The 19,303-nt window shown below is 44.7% G+C and overlaps 2 protein-coding genes across 2 annotated transcripts; both read right to left on the bottom strand.

The window, feature by feature from the left end:
- Window positions 1-3,955: 3,955 nt before the first annotated feature.
- LOC120056513 (retinoblastoma-like protein 2) lies at window positions 3,956-6,783 on the bottom strand. The gene is made up of 7 exons (XM_039004695.1): window positions 6,503-6,783; window positions 6,181-6,338; window positions 5,891-6,067; window positions 5,638-5,709; window positions 5,144-5,334; window positions 4,725-4,889; window positions 3,956-4,531 (listed from the first exon to the last, which is right to left on the bottom strand). The coding sequence occupies exons 1-5, from the start codon at window positions 6,762-6,764 to the stop codon at window positions 5,326-5,328; spliced, it is 678 nt and encodes a 225-aa protein (XP_038860623.1). The 5' UTR covers window positions 6,765-6,783; the 3' UTR covers window positions 3,956-4,531; window positions 4,725-4,889; window positions 5,144-5,325.
- Window positions 6,784-13,712: 6,929 nt separating this feature from the next.
- Window positions 13,713-17,372, bottom strand: LOC120056502 (retinoblastoma-like protein 2). The gene is made up of 9 exons (XM_039004683.1): window positions 17,202-17,372; window positions 16,762-16,932; window positions 16,260-16,557; window positions 15,938-16,095; window positions 15,648-15,824; window positions 15,395-15,466; window positions 14,901-15,091; window positions 14,482-14,646; window positions 13,713-14,288 (listed from the first exon to the last, which is right to left on the bottom strand). Exons 1-7 carry the CDS (start codon window positions 17,283-17,285, stop codon window positions 15,083-15,085), a joined length of 969 nt encoding a protein of 322 aa, XP_038860611.1. The 5' UTR covers window positions 17,286-17,372; the 3' UTR covers window positions 13,713-14,288; window positions 14,482-14,646; window positions 14,901-15,082.
- Window positions 17,373-19,303: the final 1,931 nt, after the last annotated feature.

Genomic DNA, 19,303 nt, shown 5'->3' with positions numbered 1-19,303 from the left:
ACAGACAATCAATGAGCAGTGAGCACACGCAGATCAACATAGGACAAGTAAGACATAGCATACAGACAGAGCAACATAGCACAAAAAGCAACAAGACAAATGTAAAAACAGAGATATGTTTATCCAACATCACAACACAAAGAAGTAAAGGATTTGTACCACAGATCAGTACAAATTCAACACTGGTAGAGAAAAGAATGTGCCAATTAAACAGAATATTATCTAACATCTGGTCCTAACAGATACATTACGCTGTATAATAATTTTAAAAGGCTCACCTATATACCTCCAATGTACTCACATCCTACCTTACCTTTGTCTGTACACTATGCCTTGAATCTATGCTATCGAGCCCAGAAACCTGCTCCTTTTACTCTCTGTCCGAACGTGCTAGACGGCCAGTTCGTATAGCATTTAGCCGTACCCTTATCCTACTTCTCCTCTGTTCCTCTGGTGATGTAGAGGTTAATCCAGGTCCTGCAGTGCCTAGCCCCACTCCCTTGGTGCTCTCATCTGTTGACTTCTGTAACCGTAAAAGCCTTGGTTTCATGCATGTTAACATTAGAAGCCTCCTCCCTAAGTTTGTTTTACTCACTGCTTTAGCACACTCTGCCAACCCGGATGTCTTAGTCGTGTCTGAATCCTGGCTTAGGAAAACCACCAAAAACCCTGAAATCTCCATCGTTAACTATAACATTTTCTGCCAAGATAGAACTGCCAAAGGGGGCGGTGTTGCAATCTACTGCAAAGATAGCCTGCAGAGTTCTGTATTACTATCCAAGTCTGTACCCAAACAATTTGAGCTTCTACTTCTAAAAATTCACCCTTCCAGAAACGTCTCTCACTGTTGCCGCTTGCTATTGACCTCCCTCTGCCCCCAGCTGTGCCCTCGATACCATATGTGAATTGATTGCCCCCCATCTATCTTCTGAGCTCGTGCTACTAGGTGACCTAAACTGGGACATGCTTAACACCCCGGCCATCCTACAATCTAAGCTTGATGCCCTCAATCTCACACAAATTATCAATGAACCTACCAGGTACAACCCTAAATCCGTAAACACGGCCACCCTCAAAGATGTCATCCTAACTAACTCGCCCTCCAAATACACCTCTGCTGTTTTCAACCAAGATCTCAGCGATCACTGCCTCATTGCCTGCATCCGAAATGGGTCTGCGACCAAACGACCACCCCTCATCACTGTCAAACGCTCCCTAAAACACTTCTGCGAGCAGGCCTTCCTAATCGACCTGGCCGGGGTATCTTGGAATGACATTGACCTCATCCCGTCAGTAGATGATGCCTGGCTATTCTTTAAAAGTGCCTTCCTCACCATCTTAAATAAGCATGCCCCATTCAAAAAATGTAGAACTAGAAATAGATATAGTCCTTGGTTCACTCCAACCTGTCTGCCCTTGACCAGCACAAAAACATACTGTGGCGTTCTGCATTAGCATCAAATAGCCCCCGTGATATGCAACTTTTCAGGGAAGTTAGGAACAAATATACACAGGCAGTTAGGAAAGCTAAGGCTAGCTTTTTCAAACTGAAATTTGCATCCTGTAGTACTAACTCAAAAAAGTTCTGGGACACTGTAAAGTCCATGGAGAATAAGAGCACCTCCTCCCAGCTGCCCACTGCTCTGAGGCTAGGAAACACTGTCACCACCAATAAATCCACTATAATTGAGAATTTCAATAAGCATTTCTCTACGGCTGGCCATGCTTTCCACCTGGCTACCCCTACCCCGGTCAACTGCCCGGCACCCTCCACAGCAACCCGCCAAAGCCCCCACCATTTCTCCTTCACTCAAATCCAGATAGCTGATGTTCTGAAAGAGCTGCAAAATCTGGACCCCTACAAATCAGCCGGGCTAGACAATCTGGACCCTCTCTTTCTAAAATGATCTGCCGAAATTGTTGCAACCCCTATTATTAGCCTGTTCAACCTCTCTTTCGTATCGTCTGAGATTCCCAAAGATTGGAAAGCTGCCGCGGTCATCCCCCTCTTCAAAGGGGGTGACACTCTAGACCCAAACTGCTACAGACCTATATCTATCCTACCCTGTCTTTCTAAGGTCAAGTTAAAAAACAGATTACCGACCATTTCGAATCCCACCGTACCTTCTCCGCTATGCAATCTGGTTTCAGAGCTGGTCATGGGTGCACCTCAGCCACGCTCAAGGTCCTAAACGACATCATAACCGCCATCGATAAGAGACATTACTGCGCAGCCATATTCATCGAACTGGCCAAGGCTTTCGACTCTGTCAATCACCACATTCTTATTGGCAGACTCGACAGCCTTGGTTTCTCAAATGATTGCCTCGCCTGGTTTACCAACTACTTCTCCGATAGAGTTCAGTGTGTCAAATCGGAGGGCCTGTTGTCCGGACCTCTGGCCGTCTCTATGGGGGTACCACAGGGTTCAATCCTCGGGCCGACTCTCTTCTCTGTATACATCAATGATGTTGCTCTTGCTGCTGGTGATTCTCTGATCCACCTCTACGCAGACGACACCATTCTGTATACTTCTGGCCCCTCTTTGGACACTGTGTTAACTAACCTCCAGACGAGTTTCAATGCCATACAACTCTCCTTCCATGACCTCCAACTGCTCTTAAACGCAAGTAAAACTAAATGCATGCTATTCAACCGATCACTGCTCACACCTGCTCGCCTGTCCAGCATCACTACTCTGGACGGCTCTGACTTAGAATACGTGGACAACTACAAATACCTAGGTGTCTGGTTAGACTGTAAACTCTCCTTCCAGACTCACATGAAGCATCTCCAATCCAAAATTAAATCTAGACTCGGCTTCCTATATCGCAACAAAGCATCCTTCACTCATGCTGCCAAACATACCCTCGTAAAACTGACCATCCTACCGATCCTCGACTTCGGTGATGTCATCTATAAAATAGCCTCCAACACTCTACTCAACAAACTGGATGCAGTCTATCACAGTGCCATCCGTTTTGTCACCAAAGCCCCATATACTACCCACCATTGTGACCTGTACGCTCTCGTTGGTTGGCCCTCGCTGCATACTCGTCGCCAAACCCGCTGGCTACAGGTTATCTACAAGTCTCTGCTAGGTAAAGCCCCGCCTTATCTCAGCTCACTGGTCACCATAGCAGCACCCACTCGTAGCACGCGCTCCAGCAGGAATATCTCACTGGTCACCCCCAAAGCCAATTCCTCCTTTGGTCGTCTTTACTTCCAGTTCTCTGCTGCCAATGACTAGAACGAACTGCAAAAATCTCTGAGCTGGAAACACTTATCTCCCTCACTAGCTTTAAGCACCAGCTGTCAGAGCAGCTCACAGATTACTGCACCTGTACATAGCCTTTCTATAATTTAGCCCAAACAACTACCTCTTCCCCTACTGTATTTATTTATTTATTTTGCTCCTTTTCACCCCATTATTTCTATTTCTACTTTGCACATTCTTCCACTGCAAATCTACCATTCCAGTGTCTTACTTGCTATATTGTTTTTACCTCGCCACCATGGCCTTTTTCTCCCTTATCTCACCTCATTTGCTCACATTGTATATAGACTTATTTTTCTACTGTATTATTGACTGTATGTTTTGTTTATTCCATGTGTAACTCTGTGTTGTTGTATGTGTCGAATTGCTATGCTTTATATCTTGGCCAGGTCGCAGTTGTAAATGAGAACTTGTTCTCAACTAGCCTACCTGGTTAAATAAAGGTGAAATAAAAAAATATATATACATATGTCATATATCTGTGTTTAATTTGTTTTAAATTAGTTATGCTTTTTTTATTTTGAATACTGCACTGTTGAGTCGGGCTTGCAAGTTAAGCATTTCACTGTGCATGTGACAAATTAAACTTGAAAATTGAAACTAATTACGTACTGTATGTTCCAGAGAGAGACATCTCTTGTCTCCTCCCTCTCACCAAACACAAACTGTACACAGTGCTCAGTACCAACACAAATCCTTTACTGCTTCCTTAGGATGAATATATACTGTATATGATATGATATTTGATACAGAGCCCTAGTTACCCTCAGATTATTACATTACCCTCATTATTATTACAAATCAGCTTTTTTAATCATGAATCATGAATATTGCTTGCTGAGAGAACTTCACTGGGTGCAAATGATGCCAATTCTTTCTAACATTTCTAACATTGTAGATCCACAGCATCCATTCTCCCATCATCAGTGTCTGTTGTCCATATTCTTCCAATGAGTGTAGACCTGCAAGAAGTATGAAGCATGACGGTAAGTCAAAGAAAGTGAGAAGTCATCGATGCGTCCCATTGTGTGCTGTTGCCCGGTGCTGTGCCTTGGCCCTGGTCTGGGCTTGTTGCTGGTTCTGGGCCCTCGTCAGTGCCTGGTCGAAGTCCCTGAGCTTTCTCTGCAAGTTTGACGGTCTATCCTGACAGGGTCTCTTCGCAAGCGGCCCACCATCCTCCTGCAGCTGGGCTGCACAGCGCTTCCTGGTGCGTGACTGAAATGTCTTCATCATGTCGCTGATCTCTCTCAGACTCTGCGGGATACAACGATTAGCAACACACATGACTAGTTATGTACTGTGTATTCACGATGACTAGGCCTTTTGCTTTTCACAGTTACTGAAGTTAAAATATGTGTAATGTTAGTTAGGCTTCAGACAGGAAGTATAGAAGAGGGTCAGTTAGGGAACCGTTAGCAGGGTTAGAGAGGTATGTCCAACCTCTGACCTTTGAGAGGCTTCTGCTGAAGATGTAGAGGACCCCAGTGCGGGGGGAGGGGTGTGTGCTGGGCTTGTGGGGGGAGATGTAGAGGGAATGGTGGTTGGAGGGGCGGAGTCTGCGCAAGGATCCAATACGCTGGCAGGGGTATGGTGAAAGGGGAGGGGTTTCAACCTGTGCATGGAAAAATAATCAGAATGTGGTCAGAACCTCTGTTGGACAGTGATGATAGCACTGGGCCTAGGAACAATGCACTGCATCTGTTCAAGGACTTCTCTTACTTATATTACAGGATCAGATGACCTGTAAGTACCCATGATATTATACCACAGTTTGGACATATCTGAGACCACTGGTAAATTGTTTCCTACGTATTGTGTATGACGACTACTGACTCCATTAGGTAGTATATGAAAATGTCCCCTCACCCCGGCTATGGTCAGAGAGCTGGAGTTGTAGCGCAGGGCAAAGTCTTTCATCTGTTTGACATAGACGGTGTTGTAGAAATAGATGAGGTGTCTTCTCTCCCCCTGGTCCTGTCTACAGGGAGCTCTGGGTCCTGTAGGATGGATGGGAGGGCTCTGGTATGTAAGCAAGCTACTGCTGGGGTCTACATCAACTGGGAAACAGAGCAGCATCACCATCAAAAATTAATTATTTAATTAAATTATTTGTTAATTCATGCATATTATGATGCAAACATATCCATGTGAATGTATGTATTTTTCTATTTGTCTAACTGTTTTCTCTGTTGGATCCACCAGGAGAGTTTTGTGAGGTCTTGGTGTTTCTCCCTGAGATCAGAACACTTCTGAATACCTGACAGGAGGACAATACAGACTTCATCAACTACACAATAACAAACAAGCTGGATTTAACTCACTTACACACACAAAAGCAAGCAAAACATTTATCTCCTTACACAGTTGCTTGCTTGAGGCTGAGTCTTGTAGCACTGCATGATGAGCTTGAAGGGCATGTCAACATTGGTTACCTGCACAAGCAACACACAGCATAAACATGGAAATTAAGGTATTATAATACATTATTATCATCAATACACAGCTGAAGAAGTATAGAAGGCTGAATGCCTTGCTGTCGATCACCCAAGTCATAAAACCATCTGCATTAAGGAAGTATAGCAAAAACTCTAGAGGAAAAGCAAATAGTGCTACCTTGGCCATGACATAGATGGCACACATGAGTATTTGGTCCAGGTGTCGGTCTAGCATGAGGTCAGTGCAGTGGACCAAGGAGTGTTCAACGCAGGTCCAGATCTTCAGCCGCAGCGCCTCACAGATGTCCAGTTTAACACAGATGTCCCTCAGACGCATGCTCACCAGGTGGTAGACCTGAGACAGAGGGAAGGAGTATGGCCTTTGTCTTGTGGATCTTGTAACTAAATATCTAGGCTCATAGCATTCAGGCCAGCTCAGGTATGTAGAAATCTGTGAGTAAAGCCTACCTTGCGGAGGAACAGTGAGATGGAGCCCTTACTCTGAGGTCTGTGTGTGACTGGGTTCTGGGGCTGCTGGGTAGAGGTGCTGGAGACTTGCTGTGGAGGAATGGGCTGACCCACAACACTGAGGGTAAATGTGATGCCTCCCCGGTCATTGGCAATGCCTGGGTGTGGAAGAGGTTTAATTGAACAAAGAGCACTGGTTGTTGTGATATGTAAACAAGGTATATAACATGTTTATTACAAGATGTATTACATTATGTCAGTATTCTATTAGAGTTGTCATTTCTATGGCCATATTGGGTTTCATCTGAGGGAAAGTCTTTACCTCGAACCGGTATGGTGACTGACTGGCCATTGTTGGTGGTGACAGTGTCTGATGCCATGGTGACTACAGTCTGTCCAGTAACAATGACAGAGGAGGACTGGGATGGGCTGACTGGTGTGGTAGGGCAAGCGGCCATCTTTGAGCCAGCAGGGGGTGAGCTGTAGCGTTCATGGTGGGTAATCGGAGGGTTCAGGTCATTTCCATGGATCCCATTCACAAGGCTTGAGGTCAAGTGTGAAGGGGTGGGAGGGATCTTGGCCATCTTGTCTGTGTCCTCTGAGTATTGGGGGAGCATCACCTGGAACACGCATAGTGGGGGTGTGTGGCTGGTAGGTTACATCACAGAGTGGAGCGGGGTGTGTGGCTGGTAGGTTATATCACAGAGTGGAGCGGGGGGTGTGGCTGGTAGGTTACATCACAGAGTGGAGTGGGGGTGTGTGGCTGGTAGGTCTACATCACAGAGTGGAGTGGGGGGGTGTGGCTGGTAGGTTACATCACAGAGTGGAGTGGGGGTGTGTGGCTGGTAGGTCTACATCACAGAGTGGAGTGGGGGGGTGTGGCTGGTAGGTCTACATCACAGAGTGGAGTGGGGGTGTGTGGCTGGTAGGTTACATCACAGAGTGGAGTGGGGGTGTGTGGCTGGTAGGTTACATCACAGAGTGGAGCGGGGTGTGTGGCTGGTAGGTTACATCACAGAGTGGAACGGGGTGTGTGGCTGGTCTGGTCCCAGATGACACAGGGGTTGATGTACAGTTGTGCAGCATTGCCTTCCTCTGCAGAGAGAGATACCATTTCCTTCACCTGCAGAGAGAGAGACCATTTCCTTCACCTGCAGACAGGCCAATCTGTACATACACACACACGCACGCACGCACGCACGCACGCACGCACGCACGCACGCACGCACGCACGCACGCACGCACGCACGCACGCAGAGATAGAGAGACCATCTCACTAGCTATACATCACATCTGGTCATGTCAAATAGCCACAGACAGACAGAGAAGTAATAGAGGTGATTGTATCATAGTGTTACCCAATGGGATAGTCATCATTTGTTCAACTTGTTTATGGCTTAATCATTAGAATAGCTAACTTCCATTTGATAGAATAAAGAAAGTGACCCAAAACGTCATACAGATAATTGTATTTGTCCATATTTGGGTGATGAGATATACTTTTATGCTAACTGGCAGAATTACAGATATCTTACTTTGAGGAGTTTGGGTTAAGAAGAAAGATGGATGTCAGTCGCAGCTTGATATGCCTTCTGTTTCATCTTTGTCTTTCTCTGTAGTTTCCTTTGCCTCCTCAGCGGTGGCCTTACTGTTTGAGCTGGCCGACGCTGGTCTGGTCTCTGGCTTTTTAGAAGGGTCCACCACGACAGCACCCCTGCTGGTGTTGCACCCCATGGTTCGGTCCAGTGGGAGACTGATTAAAACAGACGTCCTGTTGAGGTTGTTGGTTGTTGATGAAGTCTGAAAAGCGTCTGAAGTTATTACCAAGCAGAACTTTACCTTAAAACCTCCAGGACTGTTGTGGAAGCAGGTCCCCCTGGTTTCCTGTGTAACCATAGAAATATAATCCCTAGAACGGACATTCCGATTCAAGTTAATGGGTCTGAGGGCCTGCCCATTCTAGGGATTCTATTTTCTTTAATGGCCTCTCAGGGTTTTAGTTTACAGGCCTTTGCTGATTGGTTCTTAGAGGATTATTGTGATTTGCTTGCCAAGCAACATGGGTTAAGAATGAACTTCCCATAGCGTGTCAGGACATAGTTACTGATAAACAGTATGGGTATTGTTACTCAATCACTAGGCCGTCATGGAAAACTATTTTCCCCACTATGAAAAGTGAATGGCCATTTGTTCGGATGTTTTTCAAAATATGCCATTTTGAAAATTAACAAAATAACAATTTTACTATATCAACATGAGACTAATATACCAAGACTGATATGTCGCATTCTGTTTATGACCTTGTTGTCTCTGAGTGCAAAAATATCCAACATGGAGCTATGTTTCTTTTCCACAGTGGCTCTCACTATGTTGTGGTAATGTTGACGGTAGGGTAAGGAGATGTTTGAGTTTATTTTATTTTTACAGGGGCAGTGCACATTAAAACTTCTCTAGGATAGGGGGCAGCAAATTCACTATTGGATAAATAGCGTGCCCAATTTCAACTTCCTTCTACTCATCCCCAGAATATAAAATATGCATATTATTAGTAGATTTGGATGGAAAACACTCTGAAGTTTCTTAAACTGTTTGAATCATGTCTGTAAGTATAACAGAACTTATGTAGCAGGCAAAACCCCGAGGACTAACCATCATTTCTTTTTTTTTTTTTAAGTCACTGTCTGTTCAATGAGTTTTCATTGGAATACTGGATTTCTAATCACCCTGTTTTCAGTTCCTACCGCTTCCACTGGATGTCACCACTCTTTGGAAATAGGTTGAGGTTATTCCTTTGTGCAATGAAGAAGTAAGACCACCTGGAAACAGTGTAACGTCATGTGTACTGTTTGAGAGTTGCGCAAGACTAGAAAAGTAGCGTTAATTTGTTGATCTCCTGTATTGAAAACAGATAGACCCGTCTTCAATTTGATCGATTATTAACATTTACAAATACCTTAAGTTGTATTACAAAAGTAGTTTGAAATGTTTTGGCAAAGTTTAGAGGTAATTTTTGAGATATTTTGTAATGACTTTGCGCAAATTGGAAGCTGTTTTTTTCTGGATCAACCGCACCAAATAAATGGACAATTTGGATATATATGGACGGAATTAATAGAACAAAAGGACCATTTGTGATGTTTATGGGACATATTGGAGTGCCAACAAAAGAATCTCGTCAAAGGTAAGGCATGATTTATATTTTATTTCTGCGTTTTGTGTCGTGCCTGCAGTGTTGAAATATGCTACACTCTCTTTGTTTACTGTTGTGCTATCATCAGATAATAGCATCTTATGCTTTCGCCGAAAAGCCTTTTTGAAATCTGACATGGTGGCTGGATTCACAACGAGTGTAGCTTTAATTTGGTATCTTACATTTGTGATTTAATGAAAGTTTGATTTTATATATATTTTTTTAATTTAGCGCTCTACATTTTCTCTGGCTATTGGCCAAGTGGGACGCTACCGTCCCACATATCCCAGAGAGGTTTAATCAACGTTTCAGTAAAAGTGACGGTTTTAGCCGGCCGGCTAATTTTCAACCGCAGTCCCTGGGCAGGTTATTAAAAACAATTACAATACAGACAATCAATGAGCAGTGAGCACACGCAGATCAACATAGGACAAGTAAGACATAGCATACAGACAGAGCAACATAGCACAAAAAGCAACAAGACAAATGTAAAAACAGAGATATGTTTATCCAACATCACAACACAAAGAAGTAAAGGATTTGTACCACAGATCAGTACAAATTCAACACTGGTAGAGAAAAGAATGTGCCAATTAAACAGAATATTATCTAACATCTGGTCCTAACAGATACATTACGCTGTATAATAATTTTAAAAGGCTCACCTATATACCTCCAATGTACTCACATCCTACCTTACCTTTGTCTGTACACTATGCCTTGAATCTATGCTATCGAGCCCAGAAACCTGCTCCTTTTACTCTCTGTCCGAACGTGCTAGACGGCCAGTTCGTATAGCATTTAGCCGTACCCTTATCCTACTTCTCCTCTGTTCCTCTGGTGATGTAGAGGTTAATCCAGGTCCTGCAGTGCCTAGCCCCACTCCCTTGGTGCTCTCATCTGTTGACTTCTGTAACCGTAAAAGCCTTGGTTTCATGCATGTTAACATTAGAAGCCTCCTCCCTAAGTTTGTTTTACTCACTGCTTTAGCACACTCTGCCAACCCGGATGTCTTAGTCGTGTCTGAATCCTGGCTTAGGAAAACCACCAAAAACCCTGAAATCTCCATCGTTAACTATAACATTTTCTGCCAAGATAGAACTGCCAAAGGGGGCGGTGTTGCAATCTACTGCAAAGATAGCCTGCAGAGTTCTGTATTACTATCCAAGTCTGTACCCAAACAATTTGAGCTTCTACTTCTAAAAATTCACCCTTCCAGAAACGTCTCTCACTGTTGCCGCTTGCTATTGACCTCCCTCTGCCCCCAGCTGTGCCCTCGATACCATATGTGAATTGATTGCCCCCCATCTATCTTCTGAGCTCGTGCTACTAGGTGACCTAAACTGGGACATGCTTAACACCCCGGCCATCCTACAATCTAAGCTTGATGCCCTCAATCTCACACAAATTATCAATGAACCTACCAGGTACAACCCTAAATCCGTAAACACGGCCACCCTCAAAGATGTCATCCTAACTAACTCGCCCTCCAAATACACCTCTGCTGTTTTCAACCAAGATCTCAGCGATCACTGCCTCATTGCCTGCATCCGAAATGGGTCTGCGACCAAACGACCACCCCTCATCACTGTCAAACGCTCCCTAAAACACTTCTGCGAGCAGGCCTTCCTAATCGACCTGGCCGGGGTATCTTGGAATGACATTGACCTCATCCCGTCAGTAGATGATGCCTGGCTATTCTTTAAAAGTGCCTTCCTCACCATCTTAAATAAGCATGCCCCATTCAAAAAATGTAGAACTAGAAATAGATATAGTCCTTGGTTCACTCCAACCTGTCTGCCCTTGACCAGCACAAAAACATACTGTGGCGTTCTGCATTAGCATCAAATAGCCCCCGTGATATGCAACTTTTCAGGGAAGTTAGGAACAAATATACACAGGCAGTTAGGAAAGCTAAGGCTAGCTTTTTCAAACTGAAATTTGCATCCTGTAGTACTAACTCAAAAAAGTTCTGGGACACTGTAAAGTCCATGGAGAATAAGAGCACCTCCTCCCAGCTGCCCACTGCTCTGAGGCTAGGAAACACTGTCACCACCAATAAATCCACTATAATTGAGAATTTCAATAAGCATTTCTCTACGGCTGGCCATGCTTTCCACCTGGCTACCCCTACCCCGGTCAACTGCCCGGCACCCTCCACAGCAACCCGCCAAAGCCCCCACCATTTCTCCTTCACTCAAATCCAGATAGCTGATGTTCTGAAAGAGCTGCAAAATCTGGACCCCTACAAATCAGCCGGGCTAGACAATCTGGACCCTCTCTTTCTAAAATGATCTGCCGAAATTGTTGCAACCCCTATTATTAGCCTGTTCAACCTCTCTTTCGTATCGTCTGAGATTCCCAAAGATTGGAAAGCTGCCGCGGTCATCCCCCTCTTCAAAGGGGGTGACACTCTAGACCCAAACTGCTACAGACCTATATCTATCCTACCCTGTCTTTCTAAGGTCAAGTTAAAAAACAGATTACCGACCATTTCGAATCCCACCGTACCTTCTCCGCTATGCAATCTGGTTTCAGAGCTGGTCATGGGTGCACCTCAGCCACGCTCAAGGTCCTAAACGACATCATAACCGCCATCGATAAGAGACATTACTGCGCAGCCATATTCATCGAACTGGCCAAGGCTTTCGACTCTGTCAATCACCACATTCTTATTGGCAGACTCGACAGCCTTGGTTTCTCAAATGATTGCCTCGCCTGGTTTACCAACTACTTCTCCGATAGAGTTCAGTGTGTCAAATCGGAGGGCCTGTTGTCCGGACCTCTGGCCGTCTCTATGGGGGTACCACAGGGTTCAATCCTCGGGCCGACTCTCTTCTCTGTATACATCAATGATGTTGCTCTTGCTGCTGGTGATTCTCTGATCCACCTCTACGCAGACGACACCATTCTGTATACTTCTGGCCCCTCTTTGGACACTGTGTTAACTAACCTCCAGACGAGTTTCAATGCCATACAACTCTCCTTCCATGACCTCCAACTGCTCTTAAACGCAAGTAAAACTAAATGCATGCTATTCAACCGATCACTGCTCACACCTGCTCGCCTGTCCAGCATCACTACTCTGGACGGCTCTGACTTAGAATACGTGGACAACTACAAATACCTAGGTGTCTGGTTAGACTGTAAACTCTCCTTCCAGACTCACATGAAGCATCTCCAATCCAAAATTAAATCTAGACTCGGCTTCCTATATCGCAACAAAGCATCCTTCACTCATGCTGCCAAACATACCCTCGTAAAACTGACCATCCTACCGATCCTCGACTTCGGTGATGTCATCTATAAAATAGCCTCCAACACTCTACTCAACAAACTGGATGCAGTCTATCACAGTGCCATCCGTTTTGTCACCAAAGCCCCATATACTACCCACCATAGTAACCTGTACGCTCTCGTTGGTTGGCCCTCGCTTCATACTTGTCACCAAACCCACTGGCTACAGGTTATCTACAAGTCTCTGCTAGGTAAAGCCCCGCCTTATCTCAGCTCACTGGTCACCATAGCAGCACCCACTCGTAGCACGCGCTCCAGCAGGAATATCTCACTGGTCACCCCCAAAGCCAATTCCTCCTTTGGTCGTCTTTACTTCCAGTTCTCTGCTGCCAATGACTAGAACGAACTGCAAAAATCTCTGAGCTGGAAACACTTATCTCCCTCACTAGCTTTAAGCACCAGCTGTCAGAGCAGCTCACAGATTACTGCACCTGTACATAGCCTTTCTATAATTTAGCCCAAACAACTACCTCTTCCCCTACTGTATTTATTTATTTATTTTGCTCCTTTTCACCCCATTATTTCTATTTCTACTTTGCACATTCTTCCACTGCAAATCTACCATTCCAGTGTCTTACTTGCTATATTGTTTTTACCTCGCCACCATGGCCTTTTTCTCCCTTATCTCACCTCATTTGCTCACATTGTATATAGACTTATTTTTCTACTGTATTATTGACTGTATGTTTTGTTTATTCCATGTGTAACTCTGTGTTGTTGTATGTGTCGAATTGCTATGCTTTATATCTTGGCCAGGTCGCAGTTGTAAATGAGAACTTGTTCTCAACTAGCCTACCTGGTTAAATAAAGGTGAAATAAAAAAATATATATACATATGTCATATATCTGTGTTTAATTTGTTTTAAATTAGTTATGCTTTTTTTATTTTGAATACTGCACTGTTGAGTCGGGCTTGCAAGTTAAGCATTTCACTGTGCATGTGACAAATTAAACTTGAAAATTGAAACTAATTACGTACTGTATGTTCCAGAGAGAGACATCTCTTGTCTCCTCCCTCTCACCAAACACAAACTGTACACAGTGCTCAGTACCAACACAAATCCTTTACTGCTTCCTTAGGATGAATATATACTGTATATGATATGATATTTGATACAGAGCCCTAGTTACCCTCAGATTATTACATTACCCTCATTATTATTACAAATCAGCTTTTTTAATCATGAATCATGAATATTGCTTGCTGAGAGAACTTCACTGGGTGCAAATGATGCCAATTCTTTCTAACATTTCTAACATTGTAGATCCACAGCATCCATTCTCCCATCATCAGTGTCTGTTGTCCATATTCTTCCAATGAGTGTAGACCTGCAAGAAGTATGAAGCATGACGGTAAGTCAAAGAAAGTGAGAAGTCATCGATGCGTCCCATTGTGTGCTGTTGCCCGGTGCTGTGCCTTGGCCCTGGTCTGGGCTTGTTGCTGGTTCTGGGCCCTCGTCAGTGCCTGGTCGAAGTCCCTGAGCTTTCTCTGCAAGTTTGACGGTCTATCCTGACAGGGTCTCTTCGCAAGCGGCCCACCATCCTCCTGCAGCTGGGCTGCACAGCGCTTCCTGGTGCGTGACTGAAATGTCTTCATCATGTCGCTGATCTCTCTCAGACTCTGTGGGATACAACGATTAGCAACACACATGACTAGTTATGTACTGTGTATTCACGATGACTAGGCCTTTTGCTTTTCACAGTTACTGAAGTTAAAATATGTGTAATGTTAGTTAGGCTTCAGACAGGAAGTATAGAAGAGGGTCAGTTAGGGAACCGTTAGCAGGGTTAGAGAGGTATGTCCAACCTCTGACCTTTGAGAGGCTTCTGCTGAAGATGTAGAGGACCCCAGTGCGGGGGGAGGGGTGTGTGCTGGGCTTGTGGGGGGAGATGTAGAGGGAATGGTGGTTGGAGGGGCGGAGTCTGCGCAAGGATCCAATACGCTGGCAGGGGTATGGTGAAAGGGGAGGGGTTTCAACCTGTGCATGGAAAAATAATCAGAATGTGGTCAGAACCTCTGTTGGACAGTGATGATAGCACTGGGCCTAGGAACAATGCACTGCATCTGTTCAAGGACTTCTCTTACTTATATTACAGGATCAGATGACCTGTAAGTACCCATGATATTATACCACAGTTTGGACATATCTGAGACCACTGGTAAATTGTTTCCTACGTATTGTGTATGACGACTACTGACTCCATTAGGTAGTATATGAAAATGTCCCCTCACCCCGGCTATGGTCAGAGAGCTGGAGTTGTAGCGCAGGGCAAAGTCTTTCATCTGTTTGACATAGACGGTGTTGTAGAAATAGATGAGGTGTCTTCTCTCCCCCTGGTCCTGTCTACAGGGAGCTCTGGGTCCTGTAGGATGGATGGGAGGGCTCTGGTATGTAAGCAAGCTACTGCTGGGGTCTACATCAACTGGGAAACAGAGCAGCATCACCATCAAAAATTAATTATTTAATTAAATTATTTGTTAATTCATGCATATTATGATGCAAACATATCCATGTGAATGTATGTATTTTTCTATTTGTCTAACTGTTTTCTCTGTTGGATCCACCAGGAGAGTTTTGTGAGGTCTTGGTGTTTCTCCCTGAGATCAGAACACTTCTGAATACCTGACAGGAGGACAATACAGACTTCATCAACTACACAATAACAAACAAGCTGGATTTAACTCACTTACACACACAAAAGCAAGCAAAACATTTATCTCCTTACACAGTTGCTTGCTTGAGGCTGAGTCTTGTAGCACTGCATGATGAGCTTGAAGGGCATGTCAACATTGGTTACCTGCACAAGCAACACACAGCATAAACATGGAAATTAAGGTATTATAATACATTATTATCATCAATACACAGCTGAAGAAGTATAGAAGGCTGAATGCCTTGCTGTCGATCACCCAAGTCATAAAACCATCTGCATTAAGGAAGTATAGCAAAAACTCTAGAGGAAAAGCAAATAGTGCTACCTTGGCCATGACATAGATGGCACACATGAGTATTTGGTCCAGGTGTCGGTCTAGCATGAGGTCAGTGCAGTGGACCAAGGAGTGTTCAACGCAGGTCCAGATCTTCAGCCGCAGCGCCTCACAGATGTCCAGTTTAACACAGATGTCCCTCAGACGCATGCTCACCAGGTGGTAGACCTGAGACAGAGGGAAGGAGTATGGCCTTTGTCTTGTGGATCTTGTAACTAAATATCTAGGCTCATAGCATTCAGGCCAGCTCAGGTATGTAGAAATCTGTGAGTAAAGCCTACCTTGCGGAGGAACAGTGAGATGGAGCCCTTACTCTGAGGTCTGTGTGTGACTGGGTTCTGGGGCTGCTGGGTAGAGGTGCTGGAGACTTGCTGTGGAGGAATGGGCTGACCCACAACACTGAGGGTAAATGTGATGCCTCCCCGGTCATTGGCAATGCCTGGGTGTGGAAGAGGTTTAATTGAACAAAGAGCACTGGTTGTTGTGATATGTAAACAAGGTATATAACATGTTTATTACAAGATGTATTACATTATGTCAGTATTCTATTAGAGTTGTCATTTCTATGGCCATATTGGGTTTCATCTGAGGGAAAGTCTTTACCTCGAACCGGTATGGTGACTGACTGGCCATTGTTGGTGGTGACAGTGTCTGATGCCATGGTGACTACAGTCTGTCCAGTAACAATGACAGAGGAGGACTGGGATGGGCTGACTGGTGTGGTAGGGCAAGCGGCCATCTTTGAGCCAGCAGGGGGTGAGCTGTAGCGTTCATGGTGGGTAATCGGAGGGTTCAGGTCATTTCCATGGATCCCATTCACAAGGCTTGAGGTCAAGTGTGAAGGGGTGGGAGGGATCTTGGCCATCTTGTCTGTGTCCTCTGAGTATTGGGGGAGCATCACCTGGAACACGCATAGAACCATCTGTTACCTCAAGTTTGGGATCATTTTGTTTCCTCTTTTTAATGGAACGACAGCCGCCATGCTGCCATATTAGACCAACTTGTTTCGAGTGCGCCAGCGGTGTTGCTCTATATATTTTGACAGGGTGCACTGTGTATTTTGCCCAGTTGACAAACAGGTGAATTTGAACCGTTGCCCACTGACCTGATGGTATGCAGGCAGCTGTCCCTGTCCCTTAGCAGCTCTGATCTGGTCCCAGAGTGGTGAGTCTCTCCTCCAGGCCAGACTCTCCAGGACCTGCTCCTCTATATGGGTCAGATGCCTGACCACACCCGGCAGCAAGCCCTCCTCAGCCCGCAGCACCAGCTCTATCACCTGGCACACACCACACACAGTAGAGGGTTAAACAGCACCTAAACAGATCACTAAGATTACAGTAGACGTGTTTGAACCCAGGACGTCTGTATGCCCCAAGACTGTGTAAGCCCTCTGAGCCCAAGCCTAGGCATTAGCTTGAGGAGCTAACACAATGCTTCAGTTTTCAGGTAAGGTTACTTATCACGTGAAACCACCTCCTTTATACAAAACCTATGATGTTACAGTACAGTATGACATGTACTCCAGGTGTTTTGTGTAGATGTTACCTTGTAGAAGTCGTATGGCGCCAGGCTAAAGATGTCAATGACCAGGGGGAAGCTGCCTGGTGGCTGATGGGAGAAGTTGACCATCTCCAGACAACAGGCCACTAGAGAGCGCTGGAACAGATCATGCTCCAGAATGCCCTGCCAAGAAACAAGTCATCAAGGACAACCTCTATACTATACATGTCTGTACAACATTTTGTCTGATATTTATATTGTATTTATTTATTTTAATCCCAGGCCCCTGTCCCCGCAGGAGGCCTTTTGCCTTTTGGTAGGCCGTCATTGTAAATAAGAATTTGTTCTTAACTGCCTTGCTTAGGTTAAATAAAGGTTAAATAAAAAATACATAAATAAAATACAACAGTGCCCCCAGAGGGAATTGTAAAGTGAATGCTTAATGACACTAAACAGTGCAGTTCCATTCGTACACAGCAGAGGGCAGAGGACTCACTAAAAGGTCTTTGGCTCCCAGCCTCTTCCTCTCCTGATTGATGACAGCCTCTAGAACCCTGTAGTACAAAGCCTCTGTCTGGCTGGAGAACTTCACTCCTCTCGCTACAAACAACAGGAAGTTACTGAAAAGTGCACATTAATGTCAATATATCAACACATGCATACACACAGACACACACACACCTCTGTCTAGGCTGCGGTTCTCTTCCCATGGTTCCTGGTAGTGCTGGATGAAGGTGTGGAGCATGTCTCTCAGTCTAGTGGAGATGACCTCACTAGGGTTTCTGGCACAGAACCTAAACAAAATACACCTTAAAGAACCATACAGCCACTTTTCCACCCCCATAGACTACTGATAGATATTGCCCACCCATAGGTATAGATCTAGGATAAGCTTATCTTCCCCCAAATCATAACCTTCTCCATAATGGGAAGAATGTGTAACATAGTAAAACAACATGTATTTTCTTACTCTTCTACAAACTCAACACCGACCATAGATCACAGTGTACTCTATCATAGGCTACAGGCCCAAATACATTTCCCCTGCGGCACATTACAGTCTACTACTGTTACGTATGAGGCCCACACAGGCACATGCCCACCATAGCTGACCTGAATGTTCTAGCCAGACTGTCACTGGGTACATGTCTCTGGGTTGCCATGACGACCTCCAGCCGCTCACAGCACCTCCGCTGGTAGAGTGTAGCTCCGTGTCAGTCAGTGGAGTAGCAGTGGACACCTGTACATAATGCATACACCAGGCAGAGGTTTGAAAACCCTTTAGAGCGGTACATGAGACCGTATAAATAGGATCATCATTATACTTCCTTGCATGAGAAACATGTGAAACAACGGTTTAAATTTATAACACGAACCACACAATAATGATACTAAGTCATCTCAGAGATAATTGGGCCCAAGTTAATGTGTGTGTGTGTGTGTGGGGAGGGGGCTGGCCTTCAGTTATGAGATGACAACGATGATGAACTGCCAAAATACAAATATTTCCTGTTGAAAAGGAATATTCCGATTTATGAATCTGTTTCTCTGTTTGTCAAGCAGTTCTACAGTTCTGCTGTGGAAGGATTCAGAGAGAGAGAGTGAGAGAGAGAGCCCATATCCCATCATGGAATATACAAGGTCTGAAGTCATCTGCCTTTGGACTAAAGAGCAGGAACCCAGACTTCACCACTATTAAATAAATCAAAACAGGAACATTTTACATCTGGTTAGAAATAAATATAAAAATGTTGTCCTGTGTGCTACCTACACACTTAATTTTTTTTTGCTATAGAACCTTAAAGGGTTCTTCGGCTATCCCCATAGGAGAACCATTTGAGGAACCATTTTTGGTCCAGGTAGAACCTTTTTGGTTCAAGGTAGAAACATTTTGGATTTCATGTAGGACCCTTTCCAGAGAGGGTTCTACATAGAACCCAAAAGGGTTCTATGTGGAACCAAAAAGGGTTCTCCTACGGGGACAGCCGAAGAACCGTTTTGGAATGTACAGTACTGTATATCCCCCCACTAGAAATCCCCCATACTTTAATAAAGACAGCTTCTCCATCCTAAAGGGGGAGCTCAATCATTTCCAGACCAAGGGACATGTCCTAGTCTGTGGAGACCTAAACGCCAGAACTGGACAA

Source organism: Salvelinus namaycush, chromosome 1, assembly GCF_016432855.1.
Source record: "Salvelinus namaycush isolate Seneca chromosome 1, SaNama_1.0, whole genome shotgun sequence".
NCBI classification, from domain to species: domain Eukaryota; kingdom Metazoa; phylum Chordata; class Actinopteri; order Salmoniformes; family Salmonidae; genus Salvelinus; species Salvelinus namaycush.
The sequence above is the reverse complement of the archived record's forward strand: the minus strand, read 5'-3'. Positions and strand labels throughout refer to the sequence as shown.

Bases quoted from the DNA above. Each gene is read 5' to 3' on its own strand.
- LOC120056513 (XM_039004695.1), bottom strand. From the start codon at position 6,764: ATGGCCAAGATCCCTCCCACCCCTTCACACTTGACCTCAAGCCTTGTG. The intron at 6,068-6,180 runs GTAGGCTTTACT...CCTCTGTCTCAG, and splicing joins TCTCACTGTTCCTCCGCAAG to GTCTACCACCTGGTGAGCAT. The intron at 5,710-5,890 runs GTAGCACTATTT...TTGCTTGTGCAG, and splicing joins CCATCTATGTCATGGCCAAG to GTAACCAATGTTGACATGCC.
- LOC120056502 (XM_039004683.1), bottom strand. From the start codon at position 17,285: ATGGTCAACTTCTCCCATCAGCCACCAGGCAGCTTCCCCCTGGTCATT. The intron at 16,558-16,761 runs GTCAGTGGGCAA...TGCGTGTTCCAG, and splicing joins AGCTGCCTGCATACCATCAG to GTGATGCTCCCCCAATACTC. The intron at 16,096-16,259 runs GTAAAGACTTTC...TTCCACACCCAG, and splicing joins AGTCACCATACCGGTTCGAG to GCATTGCCAATGACCGGGGA.